The following is a 17,247-nucleotide window of genomic DNA, read 5'->3' as shown; positions in this document are numbered from 1 at the left end:
GATTTGAACTTATTCATACACTGGAGGCACAGTTTTCTTAGGAATATGTGCAGGCACCGCACTAAGCACATTAGATGTAGAATTTTCTCATTTCTGTGCAGCTCTCTCCCTCTCAGGACACTGAGGCCCAGGAGAGGTTCCGTTAATTTGCTCAAAGTCCGTGGCTGTCAAGTGGTGGAGCCAGGCCTTCTGACTGTAAACATTGCACATGGGTGCGTCTGACTTAATTTGGTACCAAAGATGTCAGAGTCACTCCCAGCCAGATTCAGGGCAGCATGTATCTGTGGAGGTCAGTCATTAGCTGCCCATCAAGGGGCATGTTCCTGGCTGCAGAGGCCCCTCCTGTGCTGGGAGCCCAGCCACGAGAAGGCAGGAGGGTGGGAGGCACATGCAGGGGAGCAAGGACGGCGCCAGGGCTTAGGCAGGAGGGGGTTCCATGAGGAACAACGAGCCTTTCGAAGTATTTCTTAAGCTTGTTCTTCAATATGCCAGGCATTTCTGCTGATACATGATACGCATTCTTAAAAAAACTCATTCTGTACGAAATAGTAAAATTAACATGGCTTGTGGGCAAAATAGGGTTAGAGATACACCATTCAAAGCCTCTGCGATTTTATACCTCAAGGACCAGAAACAATAACAATCCTAAGAAAAGTATTAGTACAGTTGAAAAGAAATGTTAAATTCTGAATGAAGAGAGAAATTGTAAAACATACATAGTGATTTACCTTTAAAAAGGGGGGATGGTAGCTTGATGGCAGGAGTGTGAGAGAAGGTGGGGAGGGAAGACTGAGAGGCACCAGGAGTGGGGGAGGCCCTCGTGTGGGCACGTGGAGGCGACTCCCGTGGGCCAGTAGGCCGGGCTGTGCGTCCCGCTGCCCAGAGGCTCCCCAGTCGGAGGAGGGCGCGTGACCCTTCAGGAAACCAGACTCTGCGGGAAGTTGTTTCCACTGTGAAATTATCTTACAGGTGTCCTTAAAATGTACATGTTCGCTTAAAGTAATACTGAGGAGTAAGGAATGGTGTCCCACCACCCACGTTAAGCACCTCAAGAGACCCCCCGCCCCCTGCCCCCGCCGAGGCAACCACCCTTCTGACTGTTACTGGTTCCTTGCTCACTGGTGTGTTTATTCCCGGACACGCTGCTGTTGAGCCTCAGCCCTTTCCGGCCGTCACAAGGGGGTGGGTACTGGCCTCTCTCGTGCCGTGTTGACTGGAGGTTCACAGACGGCGCTGGTGGGGCCGTACCCGCCATCCAAGCTGCCGAATGGCATCCGTTGCGTGTGTGCTCATTGGTGGACTTGGGCTTGTTTCTATCTTTCTGCCATTATGAATAAAGCTGCCCTGAGTTTCCTACACACACCTCTTACCACAGATGTGCAGGAGCTTCTTAAACCTAGACGTGCGTGTCCCAGTTGTGGGGTTCTGCCCCTGGTGGGTAACCCCAAGGCTGTTTCTGGGTGGTTCCACCAGTCGTGCACTCGAGCTCCTGTTACTCCACATCCTCTCCTGGAATGTTCTTACTTTTTAATTTTTGCCAATTTTGTGGCAACGAAATGGTGTCTCTCGGTGGTCTTAATTTGCTGATGAGATGCGCATCTGTTACTATGTTTGTGATCCATTTGTGTTTCCCTTTCTGTGAAACGCTTTTTTGTATCTTTGGCCATTTTTCTATTTAAAACAGTTGTTTGTGTTTTTCTTACTGATTTAGGGATTTTTTTTTTGTATTTCTGGATTTCTTCTAATTTGTAGGGGTTTTTTCCCCTTTTGTCATCTTTTGATGAACAAATGTTCTTCATGGATGAATTAACTCTATTAACTTGTTGAGTACAGACAGTCCCTGACTTACAGTCGTTTGACTTAGGATTTTTTGACTTATGATGGTGTGAAAGAAGTGCACATTCAGTAGGAACAGTACTTTGAATTTTGAATTTTGGATTTTTATCTTTTCCTGGGCTAGTGATATGTGGTCCGGTTCTCTCCTGTGATGCTGGGCAGGGCAGCCACAGCTCCCCGTCAGCCACACGACCAGAAAGGTGAACGACGGATACGCTGACAGCCATTCTGGACCAAGACAGCCAGCCGCTCTGCTTTTCCTTTTCAAAAGATTACTGTTAATTAAAGAAACCAGGCATCTCAAGTTAATGAATTTAGCGCTTTTCTATATACGGGAAGAAGCAAAGTCTGGGCTCACTGAAATCATTTTTTGATCTGCATCTCCTCTACCTGGGGCCAGTATCCTGTGTTTTCCCATCCTGAGCCCGCTCAGGGCTCACTGTCCGGGCAGCTGTGGTGGCTTGATGGCTGCAACATCCTTTGTTTACTGATATGGCAGGTAACCCTTTTCATTCACAGGTGTATTAAATGCATTTCCTTTTTTTTAAAATTAATTATTTAGTTTTGGCTGAGTTGGTCATTGCTGCGCGCGGGCTTTCTCTAGTTGCGGCGAGCGGGGGCTACTCTTTCGTTGCAGTGCACGGGCTTCTCATTGCAGTGGCTTCTTTTGTTGTGGAGCGCAGGCTCGAGGCACGCGGGCTTCAATAGTTGTGGCTCGTGGGCTTCAGTAGTTGTGGCTCGCGGGCTCTAGAGCACAGGATCAGTAGTTGTGGCGCACGGGCTTAGTTGCTCCACGGCATGTGGGATCTTCCCGGACCAGGGCTCAAACCCATGTCCCCTGCATTGGTAGGCTGATTCTTAACCACTGTGCCACCAGGGAAGTCCTTAAATGCATTTTCGATGTATGGTATTTGCAGTTTAGGATGGGTGTATTGGGATGTAATCCCATTGTAAGTGGAGGAAGATTTGATAGGAATGCAGATGAGGGAGCAGGACCAGCAGAGGAAGGGTCTGCCGTCCACAGGCTCTCTGCGTGGAACCCACCACCAGCCACACCCTGGCATCTGGGGCCGCCCCAGCCTCGAGCCATCTGGGCATGCAGTTCATCTTCTGTGTCTCTTTTGTCCATTTTTTGGTCATTGTTTGCCATCTTGAAACTTGCCATTCTCTGTTTACTTATTCCATTTTCTTTCATTTTTCCAGCGACCTGTATGGCCCAGTGGTTTATAGGAGCCACACTTTTTTCCCAAGTTCCCTCTATGCACAACATTGAAACTGTTTTCTGTTCCTTTTGTTCTCTTCAGTAAATTGGTTTCAAAATTACACCCTTCTTTTTCCTCTGGCCTGTGTTTTGTGTACTTTATGGACCCCACGCTGGTGTCCCATCATCCGTTTTCTCCATCCCACAAACCACAAACCTGCTCTTGGATAAAGAAAGTTCCTTACAGAAACTTATTTTTAACTACATTGTCTTAACTAAAGCTTTAACAATTTTTCTTCAACAGCTAAAAGACCAGATTTTATCCTTAAGTCGCGAGATAGAAGAGCGCCATTCCGAACTGGAGAGGCTTCAGCAAAGGCGGGAAAGGGAGAACCAGGAGGGCACAACTCTCATCTCAATGCTCAAGTCCGACATCGACCTGTCCCACGGCGAGAGGTCAGTGGCCGCCTCTGCTTCTCGGGCTGGAGTGCGTGTTGGCACCCGGCGGATGGGACCCTGTGCTGCGTGGGTCCTCTCGTCCAGGAGGGTCTTAAACTTCAAGACGAGCGCTGAGTCGTGGCACCCACATACCCACCACCTCGCTTTGCCAAACCTTTCCATTTTGCCAGGTTACAAGATTTGATGCTGCTATGAAGGCAGTTACTGACCCGTCCCTTTTCTTGTTTGTTTGGGAGTCTTATTTAGGAAATAGTTTCCCACCTGGCGCTAGGCAGGTTTTAGCTCTGCTTCTCGTGTGGTTCTCGAGTGAGCTGTTCAGTTGTGTTTGCCTGATGTCAGGAGACGCTCTCGTCTTTGCCTGTCGGGGCCATTGGCTCAGCGTCACCCGGGAAGGTGCAGCTCACTGGCCGGCCTCTCTGGGCCCCTTTGTGCATCTCTTGGCCTGTCCCTGCTGGTCTGGGGTCCCCGCTGCCCCTGGACCCTCGCCCTCAGCACCGCGGCGCTACCGTGTATGCAGCGCTGAGGGTCAGAGGAGACGGGGGAGGGCTGCTGTGCGGAGGGCGGGTGCTGCTCACGTGGGCTTGGTCTCTCCGTTCAGTCTTTCACGGCTTCATTATCTCCGTGAGGACCTTGCGTGCTGTGTCCAGCTGCCTTGCGGCTCGATGAGGGGAGTGCAGGGCAGGACGTGTCAGGCCTGGCCCTGCACTCGGGGGGCTGGCAGAAAGCAGAGGCCCCTAGGCGTTCGGGGGGCGTGCTGGCAGGTGAGATGCCCCGACACCCACGAGAGTTTGGAGTTCATGAGACTCCTCAGGGACCAGGGGTCGGCATGGCCTGGACGGGGCCCAAGGAGGAGGGGGGGCTGGGGCCTTCTGGCATTTTCTCTCAGAGCAAAGCAGACACCGCCTGCCCGAGCCCGTCTCGGGGTGGTCCTTACGCCCTCCCCGCACGCTCCCTCCGAGGGGCCTGGGCGGCAGCAGGGGCTGTCGGGCCCGCCGTTTGCAGTCTGCCCCCTCCTGCCCCCGCCCCTCACATCCCCGCGTCCCTTTCTCACTGTCTCTGGCCCCGACCTCGGGTGTCAGCTTCCCGAGGGGCAGCTCTTCCTGTGTCTTGAGTGGCATTGCCCTGTGCTGGGCCCAAGGGAGGGGTGTGAGCCGCAGGCGGATGGGGGTGGCCAAGCCCTGACGTCTCGTGGGCACCGGAGCCATGTCCTGGGTGGGGTCACCGTGCCCCAGACGACGCCCCGCAGCTGGAAGGGCTGGTCTGGGAGGATGCAGCTCAAAGACAGGACTCCTGTCCTAGGGGAACCAAACCCCCCAAACTCCGTGGTTTGTGTGGCCCCAGAGAGAGACACGGGGAGACACGGCGCCTTCCCATGCTGGTGGGCTGTGGGCGAGGGGTGACTTGGACTTTGGAGCCGGTGTCTCCTGAGAGGGTGGAGCCGGAGGGGCCACGTCGGCGCCCAGCTCTGCTCCCGAGAGCCGGGGAGGCTGTGCCGTGGCGCAGGCTGGGTCTGTGCAGCTCGTGGCGGCGCCGCTGCGGGGAGAGCAGCTGGGAGGAGGGCCCTGGACGAAGCCCGGGTGCGGGCTGGGCGCAGGCCTGCAGGAGAGGGGCGCTTAGGTCACCCACAGCGCTGCTCGCGTGCCGTCAGCCGGGCGGGGTCTCGGCTGACGCTGCCCCGTGTGCCCCTCTCAGGAGAGCGCTCCGGGACGCCCTGAGGAGGCTGCTGGGTCTGTTTGGGGAGACGCTCAAGGCCGCCGTTGCCCTGAGGAGCCGCATCGGCGAGCGCGTGGGGCTCTGCCTGGAGGACGAGAGCCCGCCTGCGGGTGAGTGCCGACAGCCCTGTGCCCACAGCCCCCAGGCCGGCCGCCGGGCGTCCTCCTGGCAGCGCGGCTTCTGTGTCTGCTCGCTTGTAGCCCCGGCACTGGACGAGGCGTGGCCTGGGCTCGACGCGGCCCTGCCGGAGCCGGACGGCGCGTCGCCCGAGCGTGCCGAGACGTCGTCAGTGGCCGAGATTAGCAGTCACGTCTGTGAGAGCTTCTTCATGAGCCCGGAAAGCACGCTGGAGTGTGAGCAGCCCGTCAGGAGGGTCTTCCGGAGCCTGGGCCTGGCGGTGGACGGCCTCCTGGAGATGGTCCTGGACTCCACCAGGCAGGTGAGACGCGGCCCCTCGGCCTCCCTCTGCAGAGGAGGGTGACAGGCTGAAGGGGCGGGCGGGGCGTCGGTGGGTGGCCCCAGGGGCCTGCCGGGTGCTGTGCAGTCAGGGTTTCCAGTCCTCCACCAGACCCTTCGGGCGAGACGGGAGGTTTTCTCTCTCCAGGCGGGTCTGATTTCTTTCTCTCCTCTCTCTGCCGGGTGTCGTCCTGAGCCTGTTACCCGCAGGGAGGTTCGCCCACAGGTTTTCCTCAAATAGGAGTCTTTTCTGAGCCGCAATTCTTGGGGAAGTAGGCTTGCTGTGAATGAAAAGTAAAACCTCAGTGCACTTAATTTAGATCATGTCTGTTCAGCCTCTTTTACTGCACCTTGTACACCATTTTAATTCTATGTTGAATACACTTATGTTTAGAGATTATTACTGAAGACGGGAATTTTTTTGTTAACCTTTTAGAATGTTTCAGACAATTAGCAGAGGCATTAAGTAGGAAAACTTGGAAAGCAATAGAGAGCCTTTTCCCAAAGTTGCCCAGTTAAAAAATAAGCATTTTCACGTGAAGCATCGCTGTTCACGTCTCAGAAACATTGAGGTGCGAATGCAGGTAGAGCCACAGTGTCGAGCCCTGAAGTTCCTCCTGTGGTTTCGTCCCATCTTCTCTCAGAAACCGGACAGAGTTGGGCAGCATCTGATGATAAACAATCAGGTGCTTTTGATTGTCCCCAAGCGCAGTTAACGGAACAGACGCCGTCCGGTCTGCAGTCTGACCTGGCCCGCGGCCCTGCGTCCCCACTGCCCCCAGTGTGTGCTCTGCAGGGGCACCTGGGTGTGTAAGCGGGGAAGCAGGGGAGGTGGGAGTTGGCACAGGGCAGCGGCCAGAGGGGAGTGAGGAGCCCCTGTTCAGGTTGGGGTCAGTGGTGGGGCTGCCCGAGGACCGCTGGCTGCAGGAGGGGGCAGCGGCAGCCGAGAACTCGGGCGGGCAGCCCACAGCAGGGCATGAGGAGAGGTGGCGCCAGGGGCTGTTTTCAAGGTAAAACCAACAGGTTTCCTTAGAGGCTGGGGCCGGAAGGGTCAGAGTTGGTTACACGCAGGGGGAGGCTGAGGAGGCCCGGGCCAGGTGCTGAGTTGTCGGTCAGGACAGCTGGGTGTAGGCATTTTGAATTCAGAGATTAATCTGGGCCCTCCAGCCTGTGGGTGGCCTGGGGGCTTCAGCCTGGACATGCCCACCAGGGGAGCTCAGGAGGAAGGTGAGGTTGGGGCCCCGGGCTGTGCCTGGGAAGGGGGGGCATCCCATGGTGTCCGACCTGGGGAGGGAGGGTCGCGTCAGGCCCCCTGCCCGGTGTGGTGATGGCCCAGGAGCCTTTCCCCATCCTCCACCTGCAGTCACCAGGGGGCCTGTCCCTGCCCAGGTGCCAGGCTCCTGTCCGTGTGTCCCCTGAAATGACCACCCCCCCCGCCATGTTCCACGCAGACACAGGTGGGGTCGATGGTCACAGACGGTGTGTCCGTGCAGCGTTGTCTGTGTCTCCGTGTGCAAAACTTCCTTTTTTGAAAATTTGTTGCTTATTTAGTAACTGACATAACATTGAACATGGAAATTGCTGTTTCTTACAGGATATTTATGGTTTCCCCAGAATTCTAGGCAAATAGAACTCTGTTGGTGTCAGTATAAGCTTTGATTACTTTTGGTCCAAAATGCCATTTTCAAATGCGTTTCACAGCTGGAGGAAGCCCGTCAGATTCATTCTCGTCTTGAGAAGGAGTTCAGCTGTAAGAGCGAGGAGACGGCGCAGGTGGTGCGGAAGCACCAGGAGCTGCTGGAGCACCTGGACGCTGAGAGCGCGGCCAAGGCCCGGCTGGCGCTGGCGCTGCACACGGCGGAGGGTGAGCAGGGCCTGCCTGCCGGGGGCGCGTGTCGTGCTGGGGTCTCGACAGCAAAGCCGTCAGCCACCTTCCCGGGGGCGCGCCGCCGCCCCGACCCCGCGCGCCTGGTGCCTGGCGCTCGCTCATGGTGGCCGCGGGCGCTGGGCCCTCGTCTTGCCCGCGCTCCTGTGCCTCGCAGGGAGGGTGGTCCGGTGCCGTCCCTGGGGGAACAGGACGCCCCGACCCCGCCCCCCCCCCGGGGGGGCCTTACAGCGGTCTCCCGCGTGGACCGCAGGCATCGTCGAGGGCTTCACAGAGGAGAGGGCCGGCCTGCAGGAGGCGCTGGGCCGGAAGGAGGCGAGTGAGCAGGGCCTGGTGGCCGAGCTGGAGGGTCTGAGGCAGCAGCTGCAATGCGCGGCCCGGCGGCAGGCGGAGCTGCAGGAGGAGAACTCCGTGCTGTGGAGCCAGAAGGAAGCCTTGGCTGTGGAAGCCGGAGAGAGGGAGGCCGGTAAGGAGGCCGAGCTGCAGCCTGGGGCGCGGGCAGAGCCGGGCTGGCTCGGACTCAAGGCTTTGAGGTCAAAGGGGACGAGGTTGCTGGCCCTCGGGGCTGCGTGTGGCTTGAGGGCGGCTGCGGTGGCTGGCTGTGCTGTAGGAAAGGCTGCTGACTCTGAGGCCGGGTCGCCTGGCCAGGGGGTCGCCCACCTGTGTGCGGTCGTCAGCCTTGGCGTCCTAGAGGCAGTGGTCCAGCGGGGAGTGTTTGTTTGGGATCAAAGAATTGCAGTTTGGAGCACGCAGATTCTGGTCCCGCTAGGCAATAGAAACAGTCGGGGCCTTTGAGGGTGAGGACAGGGGGGTTTGCCTACAGAGAATTTAATTGGAGTCAGAGGCAGAAGCCAGTCTGGGCTGAACGTGCCTGAGGGCGGAGGCCGTCACGAGGGAGGAGAAGGTCCGTTCCGGGGACGGGAGCAGGTGCGGTTCTTGCTGCGTCCCTGTAATCTCTGAGCTTCGGCCCAGGTCCCAAGTTCACGGCTCCCCTCGCTGGGGACGGGCTTGAGTTCCACTCCTTAATGGCCCCCAGGCTCCGTGTTAAAGCCCCTTGACGTGCTGACTGTTTTGTTTCACATTTCACAAGATAAATAGCCAAGAATGTGAAAAAAAATGAGGGCTACTTAAAAATTTTCTTTAAAATTACCAGAAAAGTGTCTGTTAACCTTAGCTAGGAAGACATACAGTTTTTGCTTTTGTTTTTTTTTTAACATCTTTATTGGAATATAATTGCCTTACTGACATACAGTTTTAACAAAAGTAGGTCATTATAGTTTCAGATTCTTAGAAATTTTAGATCTTAAAATATTTAACGTAAAAACAGTTAAAACATAAAAAGCTTGAAATGTGGAGCTTGTGGGCAGTGGCGGCGGCGGGGGCAGCCGGTCTGTGAGAAGTGACTGCGCCTTCCTCTCCCCGCGGCCCCCGCGGCCCGGCCCCCAAGCGCGAGTCCGGCCAGGCCCGCCTCTCTGCTGCCCCCACCCCACAACAAAGGCGTCAGCGACCTTCTGACTTAAAGGGGCTCCTGCTGAGCCACCACCCCAAGCAACTCAGAAAACTCATTTCTCTTCCTCCAATTCTTCTTTTTAGTTTTCCGATGAATAAACAAACAGTTGTCTGTTTAATTGGCTTCTGCCCTCGTCTTCGGTACCTCTTGTGGGCGAGACGCACGTTCACGCTCCCACGGCTCTTGAGTGGATGTGCGGGTCCGACGGGCTTGCAGGCTCTTGAAGCAAAGAGTGATTTGTGCCGTCGTCTTGGTTTCCATCCGCCTGGGTTATTAAAACTATTTATAGTCATCTCCAGACCTCATCTTGTTGTTCAGCTTTAATATATATAATATTCTTTTGTCTCTTTTCCATTTTTTGATGTGAACTTCTGATGGTAAAAAATTAACCTGCTTTCTTTTTTCCCGTGGATGTCTTTTTTCACTCCTTTGCTGTGTCCTTTTTTGTACTTGAACTGTGTCTAATGGATGTTGCGCTAATTGAGAGCGGACCCGAGGCATCTTCTCAGCTCTGTGTCTGCGGTGACTCTGTTCCCGGGTCTGCTCGGGCTTCCTAGGACTTGCTCTGCCTGCCACCTCGAGCTGGGGCAGGGCCGTCCCCTGCTGACTGGGCCGCCTTCCGCTTGGCTCGTGTGCTTGCTCCTTCCTCGTTCAGGTCATGTCCTTGGTCCCCAGCACAGAAACCCGTCCTGCTTTCCCCTCTCTGCTCGGCCCCCAGGGACAGAGGCGTGTGTGAGCACATGAGCGCGTGTGCTCTGTGTGTCCATGTCGTGTGCACGGTGCTCCCTAAATGGCAGTAAGATGTGGGTTGTTTTCTCCGCGGCTCCCCGCAGACTGGACACTTTCAGAGAAGGACCATGAGGGAAACCTTCCAAGACCTCGAGTGCCTGAAAGTTACCTTATTTCAACCTCATCCTTAAATGAAGTGGTAGCTGGAAAGACACAATTCTAGATTTGGTTTCTTTTACTTGAATACTTTGAGACTAAAAACCATTGTTTTCTTGCATCTGGACACTCGCTGGCACGTCTGATCGTGTTTCTTTGGAGGTGTTTTTAGAAGTTTCTCTTTTCTTGGATGTTCACACGTCCCGGAACCGTATCTGGAGTGGTTTCCCATGCCTGCCCTGCTCTGCCTGCAGCCGGGCGTTTGTTACATCTGGGGTTTTGTTGTCATTACTTCTTGGCAGTGTCTCTTCTGTGCGCACACTTTGCTGTCCCCAGTCGCCCTGGGCCACACGTCCCAGTGGGGCAGTGTCCTGGCTGGGGCCCCCTCCTGTTCCCGGGTGTTGGCGTCCCAGCCTGTGGGTCCAAGTGGTGGCTGGGCCCTCCCCATCTGAGACCCATGTTTGTTGTCACGGGCTCTCATACCTCCAGCCTGCTCTCCCTGTGCGGGGCGTTAGGGCTTCAGAGTCGGGACCGCGTGGGAGATGCAGAGGTGTAGGGTCAGGCGAGCGGCCACGTAGCCCTAGGCCTGGCGCCTCCCCTGCATCCCCTGCGTCCACTGTGACCGCCCCTCACCCCTGCAGAGAGGGCTGGCCCACCTGTGTGGTAGGGGCTGGCTGGGGGGGCAGATCCATGGAAGCTTTTCCCGGACCCAGGCCAGTCTTCCCTCCTGCGTTTGTTTTATCCCCAAGAAATTCTCGTGTTTCCTTTGGGTCCTCTCGGTTTGCTTTCATCTTTACATGGTTAACCCACCTTAATTTCTCACTGTTGTCTGGTCCTTGTCTCTACCTGCCCGGCCATCTGGGGACTCCCGGTGCGCTGCTACCCTGCAGGAGCCCGCCGGCCTGGCACCTGACCTTCCCTTCCCTTCCCAGGCGCGGTCCTGGGGGCCACTTGGTCCTGATTCTGCTTTGGCTCCTCGTGAACACGGGCCAACTTCCAAAGGGCGGGGGGTCCTGGCGCCCGTGGGGGAATTCAGCTCAGCCTCACCTGTTCTCGGCGTGTCTTGTGCCCGCCTTCAGGGCGGTGCCATCTGTCCTCTGTGTTTTTCCTTGTTGTCTTTAAAAGTCAGCGGCAAAGCCCTTGGGAGCCGGGACCTGCTGCGACAGGAGGGCCAACAGTGGCCTTAGTCTTAACAGAGACCTGGCGGCTTACGCTGCAGCCGTTACTCATCCTTACGGTCCTGGAGGCGGGAATCCAAGGTGAAGGTGCCGGCACGGTCACCTTCTGGTGCGAGCCTGCTTCCCAGTCGTGGACACGCCTTCTCGCTGGGCCCTCGCGTGCAGGAGGGGCAGGAGCTCCGTGGGGCCTCTTTTATACGAGAAGCACTCATCTCCTCATGGGGCTCCACCCTCAGGACCTCATCACCTCTGGAGGCTCCACCTCCAGACACCAGCATATGAATTCTGGGAGCACGGCGTTCGGACCGAGCAGTGGCATCGTGGAAATGACGCGCGTTTCGGAGGTTGTCCAAGGCCGGCATCAAGGCCACGTTTCCTGCAGTCCTGCTGCTGACGTTGTCCCTTCTCCTACTTCTGACTTTCGTCTCCTAAGTCACCCAGTTTTCTGTTTTCGTCTCTGAAAATGCTGTGTGTTTTCATTTATAGGCACTCCTGTTTCTATAGCATGCAAGGATTCAGGTTTGTAAAAGCAAATGCGTGATTTCTGTGTGGTGTGCTATATGTTTGCATCAGGTGTTCCAGTTTTTTACTAAAGAGGACAAGTACTTAGCTTTTGTGGCAAACTACTACATAAAAGATAACTTTGATCTTCAATATTCATACATAAAAATGGGCAAGCATTTCTCTCACGATGCTTAACTGCAGTTGCTGAGCCATAGGAAGCCTGTCTGGCCATAGTCGTCCTTGGGCTGGGGGCCCCAGGAGGTCTCCTGATTCTGGGGTTGGCCCTCTGTGTGGCCTTAATGGCTGCATGGACGCCTGCCCTCAGTCCTGCCTGCACAAAGGCCGTGAGACCCTGAAGCGGGTCCTGTCTGGGTGGCTGAACAGGCAGCACCGGTCATCACAGCAGCGACACACAAGCCCTGGTGTCGAGTCTCTGAGGCCCGTGAGGAACACTGTTCTAACTGCATGTTTAAGCCTAATTTGCCATCGTTGCTGACTTGTTAGCCTGGAAGTTCATTGAGAATGTTATATTAGTGAGGGTGATAGTTTGTCGTAAAAGACTGACAGATTTATACAAACCAAAATAATTAACTTTGGAAAGCTGGTGAAATGTAAATACAAACATATGGGTTTAACATTTCAGTTTCAGGATAGTTTCAACACTTTGGGATCCGTTGCAGGGAGACCTCTCTTCCAAAGATGCTTATTAACCTGTCGTTTCCCTTGGATCGTGGCCTCGTCGCCCCATCCATTTTAGGTCGGCTTTAGATTTGCTGACGGCTCGACCCTTTTCCTCAAGACAGGTCACCCCCGGGTGCGTAGGGAGCCCTGTGCGGTCAGCACATCAGCCGGGAACCTCCCCAGCGGGCCTGGTGTTCCCTCTGGTGGAGGTTTTAAGTTACATTTTATTTTTCCATGTTGGAGAATATACGTGAAGGCAGAATTCCTAGAAAACTACCTGATTTGTCATTTGGGGACACAAAGATGTATTCTCTTCTCAGGCTTTAAAATTTTTTATTTTAGCCAATTTTCGTTTAAAAAGTATAATTTTTCCTTCCTCCCCCCCCCCCGCCCCCCACAGAAGTACTCAGCTTTGTTTTCAGTGGGTTTTGGCAGAATTGTGGCTGTTTATTAGGACGTGGGCTCGGGATCTGACAGGTCAAGGGTGCACATCCGTCCTCTCGAGGTGGCTGTGTGTCCTTGGCTGAGTCACACGCCTGTGGCGGGGGGAGGGATAAGCATGCTACCCCCCCGTGCTCCATCGCTGAAGAAACGCGCGTCTCCATGTTTCTGCTGGCACACGGCACCCTGAGCTGGGCTCCTCGCCTGTTTCCTCGGCACCTTTAGCTCTTCGGAAGGAAGTGGAGTCTCTCGCCCAGGAGCGGTCGGAGACCCAGGAGCAGTCAGAGAAGGACCGTTCGGCTCTGCTCTCCCAGATGAGGCTTCTAGAGGCCGAGCTGGAGGAGCAGCTCTCTCGGCAGCAGGCGTGCATGCGGCAGGCCGAGGAGCTCTCCGCCCTGCGGCAGCAGATGGGCTCCCTGGACCAGCACCTGCGCCGCCAGCGCCAGTTCATGGATGTAAGAGTCTCGAGCGATGAGCTTATTTGCGTCACCGGAGGTCATCTTCGTAGCATGAACTTCTTTCCAGTTGTTAAGTAGCTTCTGTGCTGGCGTCGGGGTGAACGTGAGTGCAGCCTGGCGGACGTCTCGGGTGTCGTCCACGCGCATCTTGCCCTGGCCCGGGGCGGCGTCTGCTGGCCCCCTGCTGTCTGCTTTCTGTCTCTCCTTCCGCCCGTGTCTCAGAAGCCGCCCCGGGTCCCACCTGGGGGCTGCGCCTCTTCATGTGGCTCCATGTGTCATTCGCGGTGCCCATGACAAGGGGGCCCCTTCCGCCCGGTCCCCGTCCTCCACTCCTGCCTGCAAAGGGCGGTGGGGACGCTCGGAGAAACGGTCCAAACAGCCTGCCTCTCGCGACAGGCGCAGGCGGTGGAGCGGGAGCGCGAGCGCGAGGACTTCCAGCAGGAGATCCGGAGGCTGGAGGAGCAGCTCCGCCAGGCGGCCCGGCCGCGCCCGCCGGGTCCCCGCGACACCGACGTAAGTCAGCCCGCCCGCCGCGCGCCGGCCTCGCCCGCGGGGGCTGTGCTCCGCGCCGCTTTCAACAACAGCTTCATCTGTACCCCCTTTCTTGCCTTCCATGTACACGCAAACGACCACGGGTGCAGCTGGATGGCGAGGTGCGAGTGCTCCGTGCTTGTCTGTGTCTGTCCGTCCGTTCGCACCCTCGGTGCTGCCGCCCCTCCCCTGTTCTCCGCATGACCAGACAGGGAGGGGTTGGTGCACGGGGCCCTGTCTCTGGTTTGTTTTTCTTGCTTCCTTCTGCTTGGGGTCGGATCTGTCTGCTTCCTCCTGTCTGAGGTCGCTGTAGTTGATTTGCTTATTCTTTTTAAAAATTAAACTTACTTTGAGATGATTGTGGATTCACTTGCAGTTAGAAGAAATAAGACCAGTTCCCCCCATGGTGATGTCCCACAGGAGGTCCCAGCCAGGGTGTGGACATGCAGACAGGAGACAGCGCCCACTCCCTCCCACCCGCTAATCCGGCTAATCCGCGGTCTCTCCGCAGCTTTGTAATTTCCAGGCTGCTGTGCAAACGGACCATAGGTGTAACCTTTGCACTCAGCCTGCTTCTCGACCCTGACCCAGGCGGTGCTGTATCTGAGCTCGGTTCTTTTTTTTTTTTTTTTTTACTGCTCAGTGGCTTTCCATTCCTTCCTCTCAAAATTAATTTTATCTTACTAACAAATTCTGTGTCATTTTTTGTGTATCATTTTACGGAGAGAATTCTGTCTTATTCTTTCACCAGGCTTCACCGTGCAGCGTGGGTCTAGAAAACCATGGAGAGGATCAGTTTTCTCACAGTTGTGTTGTACTTTTTAATTTGCGAGGTGGGGTTTTTTTTTTTTTTAAACTATTGTTTCTGAAGCATTTTCTGTGGTTTTTAGATTGAATTGTTAGAAGAAAAATTGAGAGAAAAATCAGATGGACTTAATGAACTGATTATAAAGAAAGAGTTGGCAGATAGACAAGTATTAATCCAGGAAGAGGAGATTAAACGTCTGCAGGAGACGAACGCCAGCACCACAAGAAAACTGATGCAGCTCCAGGGAGAACTGGAGAGACAGCGGAAAGCTGCGAGGGACCTGGAGCAGGTGAGCGTGCGGTCCCGGGGCGGAGGGGGGCGGCAAGGGGGGAAGCTGCTGTGGCGGGGCTTCCTTTTCACCGCAGACCCGCAGCTCTGACTGCTCCACTGTGGACACAGGGTCACCAAGCGTGTGGGGGTCTCCCCAGTCCCCAGTGACCCTAGCTGGGTGTCCTACGACTTAGCTCAACTCTGACGCCGTCTACCTGGAGATGCCATCAGACCCCACAGCTTAAGGGCTCAGTCCCACAGGACTGTCCCCGCCCCCAGATGTCCACCTCAGGTCCAACTTTTATAAATTGAGGATCCCACGACCCCCTCCTGGGTTTTGACGAACTTGCTAGAGTGGCTCACAGAACTCAAAACACTTTACTTGCTGGGTTGCCAGTTTATCGTGAAAGGATGCAATTCGGGAACAGCCAGATGGAGGACGTGCGGAGGGCAGGTGGGGAGGGCGCACCGACCCAGAAGCTCCTGGAAACCCATCCTTTTGGGTTTTGTGGAGGCTTCGTCATGCAGCCATGATTGGCCATTGGTGGTGGATTCACCCTTCAGCCCCTCTCCCCTCCCTGGAGGCCAGGGCTGAGACTGAAAGTTCTGACCCTTTAATCCCATGGTCAGTTCCCCTGGCGACCAGCCCCCATCATGCTTCAGTGGCCTGGGGCTTCCCCAAAGTCACCTCTGTGACACAGACTCAGATGTGGCTGGAGGGGCTTGTTGGGAAGGTAGGGCACCTTTGTCACTCTCATCGCTCAGGGAGCGCTAAGGTGTCAGGCGCTCTGTGCCAGGCATCGGACAGAGACGAGGTGCGTGTTTCTTATTGCACATCACAGTGTCGCATTTAGTGTAATAACATTTCATACCAGTTTTATAGCACTCCTTTGTCTCTCAAGTACTCTTGAGTTTATCCCTAGTAATTAAGTAAATCTTCAAGATTTTAGGTTTAGAAAGCTTATTTTATTAAATACTTTACATAGAGCCTAGTTATAATTATTTTAATTTTTGAGTTAGGAATTTATGTCAACTCCTCAGTGAAAACACCTCCGGTGATAGTTCTTCTAGTTGTAGTTTGGAATTACGCGTCAGTCATGTGCACGTTCTTGTGTCTAAGAGTTTAAGATGAAGTGGGAAAGCTGCGTGTGGGCAGGTCCCCTGACTGGGAGTGGGGCAGGGCGGGGCAGGAGGGCCTTTCCAGTCGGCGCTGCCCCTCCTTTGCGCATTTAGCCCGAAGGAATTCAAGTTTCTTGTATCTCCTGTCACTGGAGGTTTAAAGGTTACTTGAAAGTCTGAGGCTCAATGAGAAATTTTATTTTGGAATCGTTTTGGCCCTAAGAAAACCCTGGCTCAAGGAGGAGAGCTTTATCAGGTGTGTTTGGTTTGAAGATGCTGATGAGAACCATTAGGTGAAGCCCAGGCCCCTTCTTGAGGATGTGCTGTGTGGGAAGGATGCCCAGCACAGGCCCCGGGGCTCCTGAGTCAGCCCGCTGCTCTCTCTGTCCCCCCTTGCTTGGGGACAGTTCTGGGCGGCTCCCCCCCCCCCCCCCCCCCGCCCCGCAGCCAGCAGCTACTGAGCTTACTAGGCACCAGGGTGTAGAAAATGCCTTTTTTTTCCTCTACAAAGTTGGACCATGTGTACAATTTTGGATGCCTATTTCTTCCCCACTTAATATGTTGTGACCATTCTATCCATATTAAATGTTCCTTGAAAACTTTTTACATTCATTCAAAACTTGCTCCTGGTGTCCACACTGCAGTCTAAACGTAAAAACATTCATTGTGTGGATGTGTTGTCAGCCATTGCCCTGTTCTTTGTCAGGTTCTTCCCAATTAAAACAATTTGCTGACAGTCTGGAGACCCTTTTGGTACCTTGTTGAATAATGACTGGGATAACTTCCTTGCGGTGGAATCTCGGGCGCACACGGCGGCTCTGTTTGGGCCGCACCCTCCACTAGGCAGGCGTCTGCTCTGGAGCATGGCTGGGTCTGTGGATGGTGTGTCTGGCACGTGCAGGTGTGTGCAGGTGTGCTCCAGAAGGGCTGAGGATGACCTACACTTTAATAACAAGCTGCAGTTTGAGGCCCCCGATTTCCTGAAACACTTGCCCAAGATAAATCTGTTTTTCTTAAATAGGACAAAGAGGCATTACAGGAGCAGCAGATGAGTAACTTGCTCCTGGTGTCCACACTGCAGTCTACACTGGATGAGGGCAAATGCCTGGGGTCACCTGCGGGCAGCCGTCCTGACGATCCCGAAGTCCAGCTGGAGGCGAGGCACAGGGTGCTCCTGCAGCGTGAGGACGAGGTGCGTGTGGGGCGGGCCTTGCGGGAGTGTCCCCTCACTGCTCCGCATCTGCTGGTGGCCTCCCCTGCGCTTCTGTGTAGCGGGCAGGACATCCAAGCGATACAGTTTGTGGGCTTGTCA

At 55.2% G+C, this 17,247-nt stretch overlaps 1 protein-coding gene across 9 annotated transcripts in view; it reads left to right on the top strand.

Annotated features, from left to right (window-relative positions):
• Positions 1 to 17,247, top strand: part of PCNT (pericentrin) — a 103,309-nt gene that overhangs the window by 39,760 nt on the left and 46,302 nt on the right. For 8 of the 9 annotated variants that reach the window (XM_061193763.1, XM_061193760.1, XM_061193759.1 and 5 more), the window contains exons 14-22: positions 3,342 to 3,493; positions 5,189 to 5,319; positions 5,410 to 5,648; positions 7,367 to 7,529; positions 7,804 to 8,016; positions 12,975 to 13,204; positions 13,604 to 13,720; positions 14,629 to 14,835; positions 16,957 to 17,127. In XM_061193763.1, coding sequence (XP_061049746.1) covers positions 3,342 to 3,493; positions 5,189 to 5,319; positions 5,410 to 5,648; positions 7,367 to 7,529; positions 7,804 to 8,016; positions 12,975 to 13,204; positions 13,604 to 13,720; positions 14,629 to 14,835; positions 16,957 to 17,127 — 1,623 coding nt within the window. The remainder of the gene's footprint in view (positions 1 to 3,341; positions 3,494 to 5,188; positions 5,320 to 5,409; positions 5,649 to 7,366; positions 7,530 to 7,803; positions 8,017 to 12,974; positions 13,205 to 13,603; positions 13,721 to 14,628; positions 14,836 to 16,956; positions 17,128 to 17,247) is intronic. The other variant, XM_061193758.1, reaches the window with a different exon arrangement.

This window comes from Eubalaena glacialis, chromosome 6 (assembly GCF_028564815.1).
Source record: "Eubalaena glacialis isolate mEubGla1 chromosome 6, mEubGla1.1.hap2.+ XY, whole genome shotgun sequence".
NCBI lineage: Eukaryota > Metazoa > Chordata > Mammalia > Artiodactyla > Balaenidae > Eubalaena > Eubalaena glacialis.
Note: the sequence above shows the minus strand (reverse complement) of the source record. Positions and strands in the feature narration are given on the sequence as shown.